This window comes from Anabrus simplex, chromosome 1, assembly GCF_040414725.1.
Source record: "Anabrus simplex isolate iqAnaSimp1 chromosome 1, ASM4041472v1, whole genome shotgun sequence".
Classification (NCBI taxonomy): Eukaryota; Metazoa; Arthropoda; class Insecta; order Orthoptera; family Tettigoniidae; genus Anabrus; species Anabrus simplex.
The window spans coordinates 412,929,514-412,948,768 of NC_090265.1; the positions used below are offsets into that span (position 1 = coordinate 412,929,514).

Here is a 19,255-nt window from a genome sequence, read left to right on the forward strand (position 1 = left end):
TTTTCTGAAAATTTTATAACTGAAAAAATCTGAGTTTCTAGTGATGGTTAAATCTGGAAAGTTGATTTTTTGATTTGATTCGGATTCTAGTGTGAATTTGATATGAGGATCAATATTGTTGAGTCTTAAGAGGGTGGTGGGTGCGTTAATTGATTTCTCATTCATGATTACAAAGACATCGTCAACATATCTGGCCCAAAAGAGAATGTTTTCGAATTCGTTGTCAATTTTGGTGTATTCGAGGAAGTCCAGGTATATTTCTGCTAAGATTAAGTGGTATGTCCCGAGCTGTCAGTGGAGAGATGGCGTGGGAGGACATCAGTAGACGAATAAGTTTGAGTTGGAATTCAAGAGAACAAATTGGGGCAAATATTCTTATATAGGAAGGGGAGTTCAATATGTTCAATAATTTTTCAATTTCTTTGCGATCATTTAAGAAAAGGCTAGGAAAACAACAGATAGGGAATCTGCCACCTGGGTGACTGCCCTAAATGCAGATCAGTAGCGATTGATTGATTGATTGATTGATTGATTGATTGATTGATTGATTGATTGATTGATTGATTGATTGATTGATTGATTGAATTACAAACCCATTTATGTGATTACCGCAATGATGAACCTTTCTTATATTAACACTTAGATACTTACAATGATCCCCAAAAGGAACTTTCACCCCATCAACGCAGTAATTAAAACTGAGAGGACTTTTCCTGTTTGTAAAACTCACAACCTGACTTTTAACACCGTTTATCGTCAAACCATTGCCAACTGTCCTTCTCACAACATTACCGAGGTCATTTTGCAGTTGTTCACAATCTTGCAACTTATTTATTACTCTATACAGAATAACATCATCCGTAAAAGGCCTTATCTTTGATTCCACTTCTTTACTCATATCGTTTATATATACAAGAAAACATAAAGGTCGAATAATACTGTCTTAAGGAATTCCCCTCCTAAATATTACAGGGTCAGCTAAACCTTCTCCTACTCTAATTCTCCGAGTTCTATTTTCTAGAAATATATCCACCCATTCAGTCACTCCTTTATCTAGTACAATTGCACTCATTGTTGCCAGTAGTGTCCCTTGATCTACCCTATCAAATGCCTTAGGTGGTTCAATCGTGATACAGTCCATTTGACTTCCTGAATCACAGATATACATATACAATATTAAATAGAAGGAAGGATCCACCTTTTCAATACTCTGTTATTAAGTTGAACCAAATAGAAGTAACAACCTGTTCATTTGGGACCGGTTTCAACACATTTGTAGTGTCATCATCAGCCATTTAGCAAAGCAGAGCAAAAATGAAATCATAAAGTTCTAAAAACACCTAACACAATGACCACAGTCAAAAAGAGTACAGAGAATAATTAACACTATTTCATGTCGAAGCAATTCCAGTTGATGTTCATAACACAATGATCACAGTCAAAAGAGTAAAACGAACAACACTATTTTGTTTCAAAACAATTCCAGTTGAAGTTCATAAGCAGGTCTTGTAACAATCTTGTTGAGTTACATTCACATATGAAGACGTATTAAAGGTCAATAATGAGTTAAAGAACTTGTTCTAAGATGAAAAATTGAAGGATAGCTCTATTCAATATGGAACAATCATGAAATTTTTAACTTCAAATGAATCAAAGATATCTGCTATATCTTGCTGGAATCCTACAAGTTGAGCTTCAGCGGAATAACCTTTCCTAAACCCGAACTGCCTTCTATCAAACCATTGCATGTTATAAATCTCATTCCGTATTGACGGTTATCACTTTACAAATAAAATGTATTTATATAATCCTCCTTTTCAATACAAAACAACCATCTATATTAGATGGGATGATATCCATACATGTTTCAGCTTAATCTAAAGGCCATCCTCAGTAGAAGCTCAATATTACATTACCGAGCTCGATAGCTGCAGTTGCTTAAGTTCGGCCAGTATCCAGTATTCGGGAGATAGTGGGTTCGAACCCCACTGTCAGCAGCCCTGAGAATGGATTTCCGTGGTTTCCTATTTTCACACCAGGCAAATGCTGGGGCTGTACCTTAATTATGGCCACGGCCGCTTCCTTCCCACCCCTAGCTCTTTCCTGTCCCGTCATCGCCATAAGACCTGTCTGTGTCGGTGCAACGTAAAGCAACTTGCAATATTACATTTATGCAAACAAATAAAAAACACTGATGAAGTGTGTGGAATTTAACTACAAGGATCCTGATTGACAAAGTAAAAACATGTTTAGGTAAAAAGTCCTCTCGTCAGAAAACTCGTTTGGTTGACATAAAACTTGCTAATTCTATTTTTAAAAAGTGAAACACTGTGTTGCACAGCATAGTGAGACTGTCAATAAAGGGAATAATAAGTGTGCATCATCTGTAATTTAGGGGAAAAAAGGAGAATGGTTGGATGAAACATAAACAAAAAAATATTATTTGAAATAAAAAGGCTCAATCAACTTACTCGTTGAAAGGCTGTCTTAAATGGTACGACCTTGTTGGTGTCATGTCACATTGACACTAAGCTTGTGTGTAGCTTACAGCATGTCAGAGCTGATATGGTTGGGTGGGGAAGCGGAAGGGGGAATGAGGAGGGGTAAGGTACGGGAGGGGGATATTGAGGGAAGGGCGGCTCTAGTTCTGGAACGTTGGTAGGGAAACTCGTTTTTATTAATAAATTGTTGACAGATGAGCGGGACAAAGGTTTCCAATAAAACATTTTTCATCTCATTGATTGCATTTAGGTTGTGTGAGGAATTGTTGTATTGGTCAATATCAGTATAAATATTTTCCAGTATAATGGATAAGAGACCGTTCTGTTCATATTGTAAAATCTTTAAATCCTGGTCAGTTGTTGTGTATTTATAATTTTGTTGCTTACATTATTCGCTCATGGCTGAGTAGCGGTTATACTTCAAGGCGTTAAGATGTTCCATGTATCTTATATTGAAACTACGGCCTGTACTTTGAAAAACCAGAGTGGCACTTTGATTTGTATACCCCAGAGTTTGTAAATTTGCTGTTGCCATTGGCGGTATGGGAATTAAAAACTATTTTAGCATTGGTGTGAGTGGTCTTGAAAGCTATTTTTAACTTATCCTTTTTAAAAATATTAGAAATAGCATATATGTTGTTATTATTATTATTATTATTATTATTATTATTATTATTATTATTATTATTATTATTATTATTATTGTCGTTGTTGTTGTTGTTGTTGTTATTATTATTATTATTATTATTATTATTATTATTATTATTATTATTATTATTATTATTATTATTATTATTATTATTATTATTATTATTATTATTATTATTGAAGGTAACAGTTGTAAACTTCTTTTTAGGGGGAGGTTCTTTTACCAAGTTGGTCTTGGGTTTACTTCTAAATTTATTAAGAATTTTGTTCATGAAGGCTTTATTGAAACCATTACATTCAGCTATTATATAAATGGTGTTGATTTCTTTCCTAAAATTCTTACACGAGATAAGAGATCAGTAAGTGCTCTGAAAATCATGTTATTAAAAGCTGCCTTCTTATGTATCCCCAGGTGTAGAGAAGTTTGGTGAATTTTGTTAATTGGGTGAGTAGGCTTCCTGTAAATATCAAAGGAAAGCAAGGGTTTTATTATGAATGCGAGTAATAGATCGAGATAATTAAGAGAGTTATTCGAATTCTATCGTGAACTTTATATGAGGGTCAGAGCTATGAAGTAATTCAAGTACTGTATTGCTATCTATAGTATGAGAATCTATAGTAGGATAATAAAAGTGCCATCAACTTAGCAGTTCCAGTGTTTGATACTGTTAATTTTGCCTATGATATGAGTGTGTTCAAGAAAATCCCGAGGTCGGTGACCCCATAGGAAGACCCGTCTGTTGGTATACATTATTATTAAAAGTGAATAAATTATTACTTAATGTAAATTTGGGGATATGAACAAACTCGTCTATCTCACCTACAGTCAATTTACTGAATTTGGGAAGATTAATTTTAACTAATTTAATGCTTTTGTTAATAGGTAGATTCGCATACATATTAACAATGTCAAAGGAGGGAAGGGTGTAATGTTTTAGTAAAGTATGATCTTTAATTGTATTACAAAGTTCTAGGGAATTTTTAACTGACGTATTAGCCTGGAAAAAATAATGTGTTGTGAGAAAACTCTGGAAGTAGTGCCAACGTTTAAATACCTGGGGAGTGAATTAATGGAGAATGATCGACTGGATGCTGAGATTAGCAAGAGGATTCAAGTTGGAAGTTGTTTCTATCATAGTGTAAGAAACATGTTATGGGACAAAGATGTGCCATTGGAAGCAAAGGAAACTGTACCGGTACAAGATTTATTACGTACCCATAACAACTTACGGAGCAGAAACTTGGACAGTGACAAAAAAGGATGAGAGTCGAATACAGCAAGCTGAAATGAAGTTCTTGAGGAGTATGATACAGAAGAGTAGAAGAGACAAAATAAGGAATGAGAAAATCCAGGAGGAAAATGGAGTGGAAAGAATGAACGATAGAATCGAGAAGAGCCAAATAAGATGGTTTGGACACATAAAGCGAATGAGTGATGAAAGAATGCCAAAAAAGGTGATGGAAATGCAGATGCAAGGAAGGAGAGGCCATGGATGACCATGATTGAGATGGAAGGACACAATTCCATGCAGTATTAGAGAAAGAAACCTGGACTGGGACACAGTGTTGGAGGAGGAGTGGTGGAAAGACTGAAGAAAGTGGAGAGGAACCATATTTGCCCCTACCCGGCTACAGCTGGATAATGGGAAATAATGATGATGATGATGATGAGGAGGAGGAGGAGGATTGTTTAAATCAAAAAACTGACGGTTATGGGCCATACTAAAATCATGGAAGGTTTAGGTTGCATGGCATCCGTTATCTATTAAAGAAACTATTTAAAATAGTTTATGTTGGGTCCACATTGTCAATACACTTTTCAGATGTTGCATAGAACGAGCAAGAAACATCTTCATTAAGAAAAATATCTACACAGTCATGACCTCAGCCTAAACTTTGAAGATATCCAGTAATTGGGAGATAGTGGGTTCGAGCCCCACTGTTGGCAGCCCTGAAGACGGTTTTCCGTGGTTTCCCATTTTCACACCAGGCAAATGCCGGGGCTGTACCCGCTTCCTCCCAATTCCTAGGCCTTTCCTATCCCATCGTCGCCATAAGACCTATCTGTGTCGATGCGACGTAAAGCAAATAGCAAATAAAAGAAAAAACTTTGAAGAGGCAAATAGTGAGATGTTACATCAACTCCACACTCTTCTTTATGGTATTGAAGGTTAGACACTAACTGATGTCATGGAGAAGAAAATCCAAGCCTTTGAAATGTGGATCTACAGGTGCCTGCTCAAGATTACATGGTTGCAACATCTGACCAACGATGAAGTCCTTCAACTTGTGTGTTTTCAGCCTGAACTCTAGTTTACCGTTAATAAGAAGAAACTGCAGTATCAAGGCCACATAATGCGAATTGAGTCTAAGTACCACCTCCTACAGCTCTTCTTGCAAGGAAAGATGGACGGGAGAAGAGCACCTGGGAGGGAGAGGATTTCTTGTTTGGATAACGCTTGCAAATTGTGAGACATGACATCTGAGGAGCTCTTCAGGGCTGTTGTATCAAAAGACAACATTGCCATGTTGATCGCTAACATCTGTAACAGTTAAGGCACCAAGAAGAAGAAGAATTTATTGTGAATTCGGCAGGGTACTGAGAGATCTGATTTGGGCAGCATTACAAGCTCATGGCTTCCCAGAATCTTACGTGAAATTGATCCAGGATATGTACAGCTGTCAAAAAAAGAAGTGACCGTTCTTGAACAGTGAATATATTCTAAATTCCACTTCATATCCCTGTACCGTTCATGATGCATGTGCTTTTAGATGTGCAATAGAAGCAAAAACTATGGTGTTTAAGGAGTTGTTTTGATATCTACTTCTCATCGACCAGCAGTTATGCGCTTGCGTAATGATTCAAAGTTTGCAAGTTCTAGCCTTGTTCAAGTTATAATTTTTATTTGTGTTATTGTTATTACTTACTGATTCCATGGCACTATGGTCCTCTGAGGACCTTGGCTTCCTTGCTCACAAATTTCCAGTAAACTAAATCTTTCTGCACGTCTATGCCATCTCCTCTCACTAATAGTTCTCAGGTCTGCCCTCACCTCAACCAGCCATCTCACACAGGTTCAACCTCTCATTCTTCTACCACCAGGATGCCCTATTAGAGCCTTCTTTGGGTACCTTTTTCTTCCATCCATTGTACATGCCCTAACAGTTTTATTCTGCCCATTTTGACTGAGACTACCATGTCAGATTCTTTATAATATAATACTCTTATTTCTTTGTTTGTTGGTTCTAATCCTCCATGTCTGTCTGTCTTTCACTGGGCCAAATATTTTCAACACTTTTCCATTCCCAGACGGTCATTTTCTTCTTCATAGCCTCACTCAGCACCCATGCCTCATTGATGCACATTGCAACTGGTTTGATTGCTGCTTTATAGTTTTAATTTCCTGCTTAGATTGTTACTGCCCAGGAGAGAGTACAGTGCTCTGTATGCTCTATTGGCAGCCTTAGTGCGATCTGTTATATCTGCCTCCACTTTGTTTTCTGATGTTACAACTGAGCCAAGATACATGGAACTGTCTACTGCTCCAACTTGGAGACTCTCCATTTCTTTTTGTCCTTTCAGTTACCATGTACTCAGATTTTGGTTCATTGATCTCTAAACTAAGGACTTTGACAGCTGTTTCAAACTCTCTCAATGCTGATTTAAGTGCTTATGTACGTCTCTCAGTAATCATAATGCCATCTGCGTAAGCCACGAATTCTACAGGTCTTATCTATATAATACATATATTGCCTCCTGGGGTTGTGGTTATTGCTCTTACCGCTTTCTGCAGTGATAGGTTAAATAAACTTTGAGCTAATGGTTCCTCCTGCCTTTGACCTCCTTCTATTGCAAATTACTTTGACAGACACCCCTGCACTTTAGCCTGACTTCTGCTGTTCTCCTGGGTCACTTCATTAGCTTCTGTGGGAAATTGAAACTTTGCATTGTTTCCCAGAATGCTGACCTTTTTATTGTCATAGGCCTGTTTGAAGTCTATAAATAGATGTCTCAATTGTACATTATATTAATAGGTCTTCTCTAGTATCATACGTACCTTGAAGATGTGATCAGCAGTAGACCTTTCAGACCTGAAACCAGCCTGATACTCTCTACAACTCTCTTAGTTACAGCAATAGAGAGTATTTTGTACATAATACTCAGCGGAGATATGCCTCAGTAGATTGTGCACTGCAAACATGACCCCTTCTTATGTATGGGACAGTTGGTGGATATTGTCCAATCATCTAGCAGTTTTTCGGTTTCCCAAACCACTCTAATTATCTCATGTATCTTTCTTACTAATATTACTTCTCCTCCTGGCTTTATCATTTTTACCGTTGCATGATCCTTCCCAGGAGCTTTATCATCCTTAAGTTGTTTAATTATCTCCCTTATTTCATCAGTTGAAGGTGTCATAGTATCTTTTATTATCTTCTTAACAGGTGCTGTTGTCCATCTTCTGCTCTAGCTGCTCCATTACTTTCTACATTTTCCATCTGTCTGCCTGATAGCAAAACTTAAAAATGTTGTGTCCACGTTTCTAGGATTTCCTCCATCCGTACAACCATACTGTCTTCCTCATCTTTCAGCATGTTCATTGTTGGTTGGAACCCTCCTTTTGTTTGTCCCACCCTACAAAATAATTTTCACCTCTGTTTGTTTTTAAAGTCATTCTGAATTTCACCAAATCTTTTCCTTCTATTCTCTTTTTATTTCTTATCAGAGTTTTTATTTTTTTCTCTCCTTTAAACATACTCATGTTAATTTGTGTGTATCTTTGCAGCATTCTTTGTTGGGCTAGGTTTTTTTCTCCAAGTCTATATTGAGCTGTTATCTTTACTGCCAATTTAATTTTATCCCACAGTACGTCAACCACTTGTTTCTCTTGTAACTTATACTGATATTCTGCCTGTATTTTCTGGTCTTTAAGTATCTGTACATTCTGAACCCTATTCTTCTGAAGTGTAGCATCTTTGGTTTTGGCAGCAATTTTCTCCTGGATTTTTATTCTCACCAGAAAATGGTTTGATCTGAGTATAGAAAAAGAACTTAAGAAGTGTCAGATCAAGTCAGAGAGAAAGAGAGAGGTGGGGGAATAAGAAAGGAACGCATATAATAGGATGAACACAATGGCAGGTCAGTGTGGGAAGAAGGATCAACAGAAATAGCAGACAAGGACAAACATGGAAACACAAAAGTACAATCTCCACATCTTCATACACTGGCTGCCTTCAAATAGATAGGCTCTCATCTCATCAATCCCAGTTCTTCCATATCCATCTCTTCTCAGCCCCTGATGAGCACGTTTCTATTTCCCAGCTTCATCAGGACAGGCATCAACACTCGTTGAGGGGCCATCTTCACAGATATTCAGTCTTGACATGGGATAAGTGTAGGATAAGAAGAAAGCTGGATAAATACAGGAAAAGGAAAGCAACATGAAACAAAGATAAATACAGGTCGTTAAAAGAATAGGAACACAGGACAAACACAAAATGAGAACAGGATCCCAGTGTTATAATAATATAAGTACCGGTATAGGAAAACAACAAACAAGTGTCAGATCAAGTCAGAGGGAGGGAGCAGAGGGGGATAAGAAAGGGACACTTATAATAGGATGAATACAATGGCAGCTCAGTATGGGAAGAGGGAACAACAGAAATAACAGACAAGGACAAACATAGAACTAAGCGAATTGGCTGTGCAGTTAGGAATGTGCAGCTGTGAGCTTGCTTTTGGGAGATAGTGGGTTTGAAATCCCACTCTTGGCAGCCCTGAAGATGGTTTTCTGTGGTTTCCCATTTTCACACCAGGCAAATGCTGGGACTGTACCTTAATTAAGGCCATGGCCACTTCCTTCTCACTCCTATCCCTTTCCTATCCCATCATCGCCATAAGACCTATCTGTGTTGGTGCAATGTAAAGCCAATTATAAAAATTTTTAAAAAGACAAATATGGAAACACACAAGGACAAGGACAATCTCATCATCATGGTCTTGAGTCGATATCTGCACCTCGGCAGCTCATCACATCCATAATATGAGAAGCCTGTCTTTTGTCTATTAGCACATGATCCATTTGATTCATCGTCAATCCATCTTGTTATCTAGATATCCTTATGAATGTCTTTGTGGGGGGAAGCAGGTACATTTAATTGTACTCGTAATTTCTTTATTGGCCACATTGTACCACTTGAGTCATTCCACGTTCTCTTTCTTTTTGGAGGTTGTACTGTTTGGTTCTTGTGATCTGCCCAGTATTTTTTCATTTTTTTTTCGATCGTAATTTTCTCAGTTCGTCTGAAATCGCTGTAGCCCTTCTGTGCATCATTTCTGCTGCATTTCTGCTGAAAATTTGAGTCTCTTACAAAGGGTGTAAATTTTATTTTTGTTCTCTGCATCTGCTATCTCGAGTCCAACTGCTGTAGATCCTAGCAGTCGCAAGATGTGAGAGAAGAGATTCTTTTCTTCTTCATTGTGCTGGTGATTGGCTCAATCTCTCTATAGACAGTTTCATTAGGAAGGATTCTCCAGGCTCCTTCAACCTGGTATTTTTTTATTTATATTCATTCTGATAATTCTTCTTTCAGTTTTGAAGAACTGATCACTTCTTTCACTTTTAATTTGTAATAGGGTTTCACATGCTTCACAGTGCCTTCTGGGAGAGTTACAGTTTTATAGTGTCAGATCTTAGTGTCTATTGACAGGCATTTCTTATTATATGTTGACCCGGTTAGAAATTGGGATCTTTTCATTTTGTTAGTTCTATCTATCCCTGTTTCTTTCTCGTTTAAGTTGTGTGTGCTGATTTCTCCAAGATATTTAAAATGTAGAACTGTGTTAATTTTTTGATCATTTATGAAGACTTTATTTATGCTCTGGCATTTCATGGGCATAATCTCACTTTTCTCAAAGGATATTTGTAATTTTGTTTTAGGACGATCTTTTGGAGACTGAAAGATCTGGGCATGAATTTCTTCCAAGTCAAGATTTCAAGGTTTTAACTACTTTATCACTACAATAATGCAACAGCCAACCGTTGCATTTTCCTGTTAGAGTCATAACGTTTGAGGTTCCAATCCGAAGCTTGTTTCTATGATCGGTTCTTCTTGTGCATCTTGAATGATCATCAGACGTGATGTCGTCATTAGTTTCAAGAGTACTTGAAGTACTGTCGACATTCAGAATATGTTTTTTTTTTTTTTTTTTGGTTTTTTTTCCAAGGCTCGTTTTCGTTTTGAAAGCAACTGCATTGTACTCCTGTACTGACTTGCTAGGCCTAACGTACTAGAGAATTTTCTTTTAGGGTGGTCTCCCTTAGCCTTTGGCAGTCCCCTGCCTTACTGCAAGGCAGCAGCTGATGAATTTATGTGTTATTTCCCACACAAAGGTCTCATCTTATCCAACCTTCTAAGGGGAAAAACCATGCTCGCAGCTATTGATTTTCCCTTAGCCGCCAGACCCTCAGCCAGACAGTCGCAGGTAGTACGTCTACTGTCGCATACAGTAGCTGAAAATATTCTGACCTGACTCTGTTGTAAAGTACTATCTTAATCTTGCCACTCCATCACTGATGAAAGACTCACTTGAAGCTGGGTGAGAGAAGAGAGGGGAACATTTATTCTGGATACATCCGATCCGTATCAACAGACTTAACATCTTCTGGGCCACTATTTCTTACAGTAATAATCTATATATGTCTCCCTGAACTAAGTTTCAAGAGTTTGTCTAGTATATCTTTCACCACAAGGCTAAGCGTTGTGTAATACAATGTTTTATTGTGCCAATTTTCAAATATGTGTAGCTGATGGTGGCCCAAGTTCATCAGAACTAGTACTATAATGTTAATGTTGTAATGATAATATAACTGATTATTATGAAAATACTGTATAGATCATACATGGATCAATATTGCTTCACATGTTCCTATATTTCCTTGGAAGCCAAACTGATCTTCACCCAACTCAACTTCTGCTTGTCTGTCCATTCTTCTATAAATACATAATTTATTTGAAATTTTACACACTTGAGGAACGAAACTAATGTTGCAATAATTTCCACACTTGTCAGCACTTGCATTTTTTGGGTGCAAGAATAACAGTTTTTTGTTTTTACAATTGCCTTTTCATCTCACTGACACAGATAGGTTTTATGGTGACGATGGGACAGGAAAGGACTAGGAGTGGGAAGAAAGCAACCGCGCCCCCAATTAAGGTACATCCCCAGTATTGCCTGGTGTGAACATGGAAAACCACAGAAAACCATCTTCAGGGTTGCCAACAGTGGGGGTTTGAACCCCGTTTTAAAATCAGATGACACTTCTCTCTGGTACATCTTACACACTGATAGCTTTGCCATATTGACCTCTCCTAAGGCAGTCAGTAATTCTGAAAGTATACCATCAAATCCAGGTATCTAATTCCTACTAGAGTCTCTCAGTCTCTGTCAAATTCTGACCTGAAGATCGGGTCTCCCCTTTCATCAGTATGGATAGTCTCTTCTTTTTACAGTATATTATAATTTACTTACTGCCCATGATACTGTTGCTGAATGTGGTCTTGCCATCTTTCTGCCTTGTCTTATTTCTCTAGAAATTATTTTTCATGAGAGCCCGTAGTATTCTAAAGTTTCTTTGATTTTCCCTTATGTAGCATCTACCTTTCATACAACCTTCACCGAGCTCAATGGATGCAGTCGCTTAAGTGCGGCAAGTATCCAGACTTTGGGAGATAGTGTGTTCAAACCCCACTGTCAGCAGCCCTGAAGATGGTTTCCCATTTTCCACCAGTCAAATGTTGGAACTGTACCTTAATTAAGGCCACGGACGCTTCCTTCCCACTCCTAGCCCTTACCTGTCCCATTGTCGCCATAAGACCTATCTCTGTCGGTGCGACGTATTAAACTATTAAAGCCTGCTACAGTATTTTCTTTATCTTCTGTTGGATTAGTATTCTTTGTTTTAAAATTGAATCCATTTCCATCAGCTAATACATTTGATGCATGGAATTACTGATACTAAGAGAATACTGTGACCAATTTGTTATATTTACTAATTCCTCAATTTTCTTATGATATTGTCCTTGGTGTATGTCTATGTCTGTCATTGGATTGTGTTGGTTTTTGTTAGTATTGCATTTATTATGATTTGACTGGGCTAAAGCTGAACTTAATCCCTACTTGAGTCTTGCAATCTCTGTCAAATTCTGACCTCAGTATTGGGACTCCCCTTTTATCAGCACTAGAAGTTTCTTCTTGGTGAGATGGTGACCCTCTGTACTGATGGTATGATCAGTTTGCATGCTGAGTTTTGAATATTCAGTTTTGGTAATGTTTAGTCTTACACCATTCTCACATGGTGTGAAAATAAGAGTTAATTATTTAGCAATTGTAAAGTAGGTATTGCGTTCTGATCTGTCTGGGAATCATCATTTCCATAGAATACAAGGATACAGAGAATTTAACATCATAATATCTGTGAGAAACTGAAGAATTTTCTGGTTTAAAATATAAATTATTTGTGCATTAAGAACAACAATCAAAACAAACAAGTAATTTTAATACAGGAAACAACAGGAAAGTTATGAACTTTTATAGTTTTTACTGTTTCTTCCATTTTATTCTTTAAATTGTTTGGTATATAGAAGTTTCTACTTACAAAGTGTGTGGATATGTTGGACGACGTTTTGGTTTATGGAGTAAAATATCATGGCCATTAAGAAACATCTCTGTTATTACTGCACTGAAATATTTATCATCATCATCATCATCATTATCATTTCCCCTTATCCAGCTCCTGCCGGGTCAGGGTATTTATAGCACTTCTCCATCTTCCTCTTTCCTTCCACCATTCCTCCTCTATGATCTTGTCCCAGTCTAAATTTCCTTCTTATGCCGCTCTTCACTGATTCAGTCTACCTTGTTCTACTGTAGGTCATCTCCTTGCTCTCTTGCCCTCGCACTTTGCCTCCAGCATCTGTCTTGGCATTCTGTTCTCCTCCATCCTCTTTACATGCCCAATCCACCTTAGTTTATTCTTTTCAACTCTCTCATTTAGCTTTCCTATCATACTTGTTAGGAATTTCATCTTACTGGCTTGAATTCTACTTTTCCTTGGTACTCCTTTTCTCCAAACAAGTTTTCTTACACTTTGGTGGAATGCATTACCCTGCTGTACCCTTCTGCTAATCTCCATGTCCACCCTAGCATTTTGCATTAATTCACTTCCTAGGAATTTAAAGCTGTCCACAATTTCCAGACTCTGACTTCCAATTTTCTCAGTGCCCTTTCCTTGCCTTTCCCCTCTCGACATCACCACAGTCTTGCTTTACTCTGTACTGATTTTCTTGCCATACTTCTCAATTTTTTCATTCAGTACGTCTAGTTGTTGTTGCACTTCTTTGCTGTTCTTTCTCCAGATCACATAATCATCTTCAATTAGCAGTATCTTCATCTCTTTATTTCCATAGGCTTCATTTGTTTCATTTACGTTGACCGTAATAAACAAAAAAAGGTGACAGCACTCTCCCCTGTCTTAGTCCAGTCTTATTCCTAAACCATCCTGACTGAAATATTTATATGGTACCAAAATAGTTGTACTCCATCTCAGAGATATTTTAATAGTAAGTATACTCCCGTGCTGAAGCTAAAAAATCGTAACAAATATTTGAGATTCATTCTAATAAATTCATACATTCTAATTTCCATATCATGGAATCATCCTGCATTTGTATTATAAAATATCCAAACTGTCTAATTTTGTCGTTCAACTTTTAGCGGATGACTACCAGCATAACCTGAAAATCCTGGGAACTGATTTACGCATGGCGTACGGTATTGGGCTGGCCCTGCGACTTGGTCACATGGCTCGTGTTGAACTCAACTACTGTATTCCTGTGTCATTCAAGCGTGGAGATCGTCCTGCCCCAGGCATACAGTTTGGCATTGGTTTACAGTTCCTCTAGTCACTGAGAGAGGTCCTTGCCAGAGCTGCCTTAGTTGTACAGATTTAAACCTAGGATTCATGTAAACTAGGATAGAATAGTCAAAGGTTTTAAAGAGGTGCTTTGTGACCTGTAATGTTTTTTTTTTTTTTTTAAGTAAGGTTACTGTCATGAGTTCTGTTGAGCAGTTAAATAGTAGTCAAATTTAAGACTGTGTATTTGTTTTATTGATTTGAACCCAAAGTTCCATTTTTCTATGTAATCACAATTTAATGAAAAAACGAAAAAATGTACAAAATGTACTTACTTGTAATATAAACAATATAACATTGTTTTATAATAATAACCCTATTGTATTTATACCAGTATTCACAAAAGAACCATTCTGTGTAATATTATTTCTTGAGCTGAATGTTCATTTGTTCCACTGACAACAAAATGTTCTCTACATCATTCAGAAAACTGAAAAGGTTATGTGTGGTAGAATTTGTCATTAGTTTTGATGCTACGAATGTGACATTTCTGTTTGTCACTTTATAAACTATGCTTTCTTATTCCCAACTAAGATAAATTTTATTTATTTATCACAGTCCCAACTTTGATAGTGAACACCCATCCAGAATGGATCTTATGTAAATACAGTTATAATTCACTGTAACATTTTGCAATAAGTAGATTGAATGGGTCAAAGTGACAGTCGTGAATGAGAATCGAATTATTCAGTAATTAGCATCAGCAGCCTAATTTCCATAGTTGAAAGTAGTTAATCTAAACAATTTAATAAAATTATGTACTTTATAAGTCAATCTGGTGACTGATTTCTGTAGCTTGTGATTGATGGTTTATTGTACAAAAAAGGGAAGTTGTATTATAATGTTGTGTTGTTACTTCTGTGGGAATCTCTCCCAAAACTCTGGAACAAAACTTAATAATTGTTATCTAACAAAGTACCTTGTATATGAACCAGTTGCAATAAGTTATTTCTATCCTGTATATATGATGTGAAAGAAATAGAAATATAATTCAAATTAATTTTCTTTAAGGCTCCTATGGTTATAAAATTTTAGAGAGAATATTATTATTATTATTATTATTATTATTATTATTATTATTATTATTATTATTATTATTATTATTATTATTATTATTATTATTATTATTATTGTAACATCTGAAAATAACAAAATAACACTCAAAATCAACATTTTAAATTTTTATGTCCCAAATGAAAAATGTTGACCAGACACATTGACGGTGAAGAAAGGAACTCAATCAAGCCTCTCCGTATAGGAGCAACTACATATTGACATTCATAGTATGGAAAAGAAACACCCCAAGTTAGAGAGTTCCTTTCTTCACCATTGAAGGATATAATACAGTACAATACAAAACAATGGATTTATTTTGTCTGGCAAGATTAAGACCATTAAGCCCTCTCTTCCATCTAACCAGGAAATACAATATTTACTTGTGCAGAATTAAAATAAGTAGACTACAATTGAAACATCTTGCAGCCACTAAACAATATAATAATAAAGGAAAATTTAAAAAATTAAGTATAAATTATGATAAAAATGATGATTGTGATTTACACAATTGTAACATGACAATAGTATTCATAAAATATTAACTTAGCTAATTTTTTATTATCCTTAATAATAACAGTTTGATTACATAAAGCCTAAAGTTTGAAGAAAGGCTAATCTACAATATTGACATACAATATGAAACAATAATTTAGGACTACATCTATTACCTAGTAGATATCTGTGACAAAGTTACCTGAAACTAGCAGGTGAGGCCCCTCTGACAGAGGTGGGTAGTGTATTCCATTGTCATACCAAAGAAATAACAAATGAGTTTGTGTATCTTGTGGTGCGATGAGGTGGTATAGATAAGATTGTAGTAGATTTTGACCATAGTCTGAAATTGTGATTGCATGAGAGGTGGTGAAATTGGCTGTACAGGTGGGGAGGTGAGCATGATAACATATTCAATGAAGGAAGCATAAACCATGAAGATTACAGCACTGTTTGAATTTTAGCCAACCAAGTTCATCATAGACGTGTATAACATGGTCATAGTAACGTAGGTCATATATTTAGTGAACACAGGCATTTTGCACCTGTTGTAGTTTGTCATTAAGAGTAGCAGTCATGTCGTCATATACGGCATTACAGTAGTCAAAATGAGGTGCTACCAGAGTGCAAATGAGTCTTTCTTTTAATACTCAAGAAAATATGTTGCGGGATCTTATAAGTGAGTTAAGAGTCACAAATACTTTCCTCCTAATCTGCTTCTTCCAAGAAAGATGTTTGTCTAAGATAACATGAAGATCTTTGACAGATTCATTTAAATCAGTTGGAGAATTTTGTACGTAAGGTTTTGGTAAATGAATTTGCTTATGATTTTTGAACGAACTCGTGGGTAAGGAATTATAGCTTGAGATTGTACGTTATTTAATCTTAAGTCCATGCATGTCAATCCAGTCATGAATTCCTTGTAATTCTGTATTCAAATTTTTAATTTTATTGGTTAGCCTTTCTGGTTCACAATACAAGTTTTATTATATATGATCGGCGTACGTGTGGTGTCTGCAGCTGTTTACCAACGATGTAATATTGTTTATATTGAAAATAGAAGTGGCCCTAGGACAGACCTCTGTGAGACACCAACCTCTATGATCACCAGGATGAATATTCATTATTATTATTATTATTATTATTATTGTTACGGAGTTATCAGTGGAAGGCAGAGGTGAAAGAAGGTGCGAGCTGGAATGGGTCTAAGTACAAAGCTGAAAGATGAATTAAAATTTCAATAAAGGTTATATTTTCAGAACTTAACAATTTTCATATAGACTTTCAAAATTCAACAAGTAACAAATCAACAAGCCAAAGTCAGGTACAAGGTATAATTTATAAACCAGAGCACGAAAGCATAAGTTTTAGGTGATCATTACAAGTTCTGGCTTCGAGCCTCATTTACACAATCCTTGAGCTACTAGCCCAACATGACCAAGGTACAGTCATTTATTCAAAGGGCAGAAAACCCCTTCATTCAAGGAGCACTTGCTCCCAACTTTTAACCTCAAGCCTCCCAGAGGCACTTTTCAAACACAAGAAAGAGCTGAGCTGCTCTCAATTTTTCAGGCCTATTAAAGGCAATACCAGACGATTACACAAACTGCCATCAAGGCACCGCTTACATCCAATGAAACGGGGGTATCTCGTACCCAACCTACTGAGCCTCAGTGGAAAAGAACAGATTAATTAAATGGTCCAAAATACCAAGATGAATGGAGGCGTTGCTTGCACTTCTACGTGAAACCTTATAAAACCTTAAGGGGCACTAGGCCGATGATACAGGGGCTATTCCCAAACTAGGGAGGTGACTCGTATGAGAAGACTTTAATACATTAAGAGTAGAAAATTGGTTATGAAAACATAGTCACCTCGAATCAAAAATGAAGGGGAGCTCGAGAGGGAAAAGCACTCTCTATCCCCGATTTACAGTTAAAGTAATAAGAAAATTTTACATAAGCCGGCACTAAATTACATTTTTAGAGAGGTAGGTTACATTGAAAAGGTTTCGGACCTTCCCTGAGGGCTAAACTGCTGAGCTAGCAAGAAATAAAGATGTTAAAAGGCCATTACCTTTGTTGAAGAGCTGCTGCCCGAAGGAAGAGGCGCTACCCACCCCCTGCTATACTTCCATACACTAAGCTAGATGTTGTTGAAGTGGCCGAGAGACAAGAAAATCAGCAGTTTTTATACCCTCGTGGAAGATTCGAGACCTTTCATGAATAAAACAGCCACACCCACTACATTTTATTGGCGGACTAAAGGTTACACATCAAAATTGGAGAAGAAAGACCCGATTGGTCAAAAATTAGTTACAGAAATTTACGATTGGCTAAATTCAAAACTGGCGGAAAGAAAGATTAATATTGCCAACCCACAAATGAAAGAACAACATTTAGTAAAGAACAAACTTATGAATACATCTTCAAGAAAAGTTCCTTCACTTCGCACCAGGGTGCATGATCATAGTTTTTGGTAGAGACATCTGTGAGAGAATGTCCACACTTCTTGATAATTAGTAAACAAAAACAATTCGAAATTAACACAGTGACATCTTCTGATAAACGGTTGAATTAATGCAGTTTTAAAGTTCAGAGTTTCAGCTGTAGAGGAGTACTTTAAGGCGAAAAATTCAAATGTGCGGCGTATAGGTGTACCAACCGGTACAATTATTATTATTATTATTATTATTATTATTATTATTATTATTATTATTATTATTATTATTATTTCGCACACACTGAGGATGACCGCGGCAGTATGAGTTCATCCACTGAAGACTGCTTGTCGAAAAATGGAGCTTAAACAGTTTGAAAAGTAGAGCTAGGATTGTAACTTGTCTTTTGTCTTTCGCATTGCGAATGTTGTCTATAACCTTAAGTAGTATGGTACTATTGCTTGGTTATGTTGAAAACCAGACTGATGTTATCATGAATATCATGTGTTTGTAAGTAGTTAGAAATTTGTTGGTGTACAATGTATTCTAGGTCTTTTGAAAGCGCTGATAATATATTCACTGTTTGGTAGTCAGTTACATCTTCAGGTTGTGATTTTTTAGCGAGTGGTATGACGCGGCAGCTTTCCATAAGGAAGGTTACATGCCAGTCATAAGTAAATGATTAAATATGTAGGTCAAATTATGTCATTATTGTTTTAATAAGTTCTATTTCTATGTTGTCTATCCCTTTGTACTTTGATTTTATTGTAAATATGGGTTGTTTAACTTACGAGGGTGTCACATGAGAAAAATAGAATTTTTCTCTGATAGCTGCAGAAGAGTTGTAATTGCCGTGTAGTGTTCCATGTTTCTTCTGACCGTCAGTTGTATGTCCAGGAGTGGTGAAATATGTTTTGTGTGAGTCCAGGGATATGTCAGTAGGATGATCATCTCTTTGTTTATCTATCCCCATGTTTCTTAGTTTTTTCTGCAGTGTTTTATTTCATAGCCGTTTAAATGCATCCAAATATTCTTGTGTCAGTTGTCACTTAAACTTTCTGTGTGCGACATCTCATCTTGCCATTAGCTCCTTTAGCCCCAGGTTTAACCATGGTACCAAGGCTCGTGTTGGCAGTACTGTT

The 19,255-nt window shown here is 36.6% G+C and overlaps 1 protein-coding gene across 1 annotated transcript in view; it reads left to right on the forward strand.

Moving 5' to 3' along the window:
* The window catches only part of LOC136856868 (sorting and assembly machinery component 50 homolog A), a 165,942-nt gene extending 150,807 nt beyond the window's left edge, over positions 1–15,135 (forward strand). The window contains exon 10 of the mRNA XM_067135071.2: positions 13,927–15,135. Coding sequence (XP_066991172.1) covers positions 13,927–14,114 — 188 coding nt within the window. The 3' untranslated portion in view covers positions 14,115–15,135. The remainder of the gene's footprint in view (positions 1–13,926) is intronic.
* Positions 15,136–19,255: the final 4,120 nt, after the last annotated feature.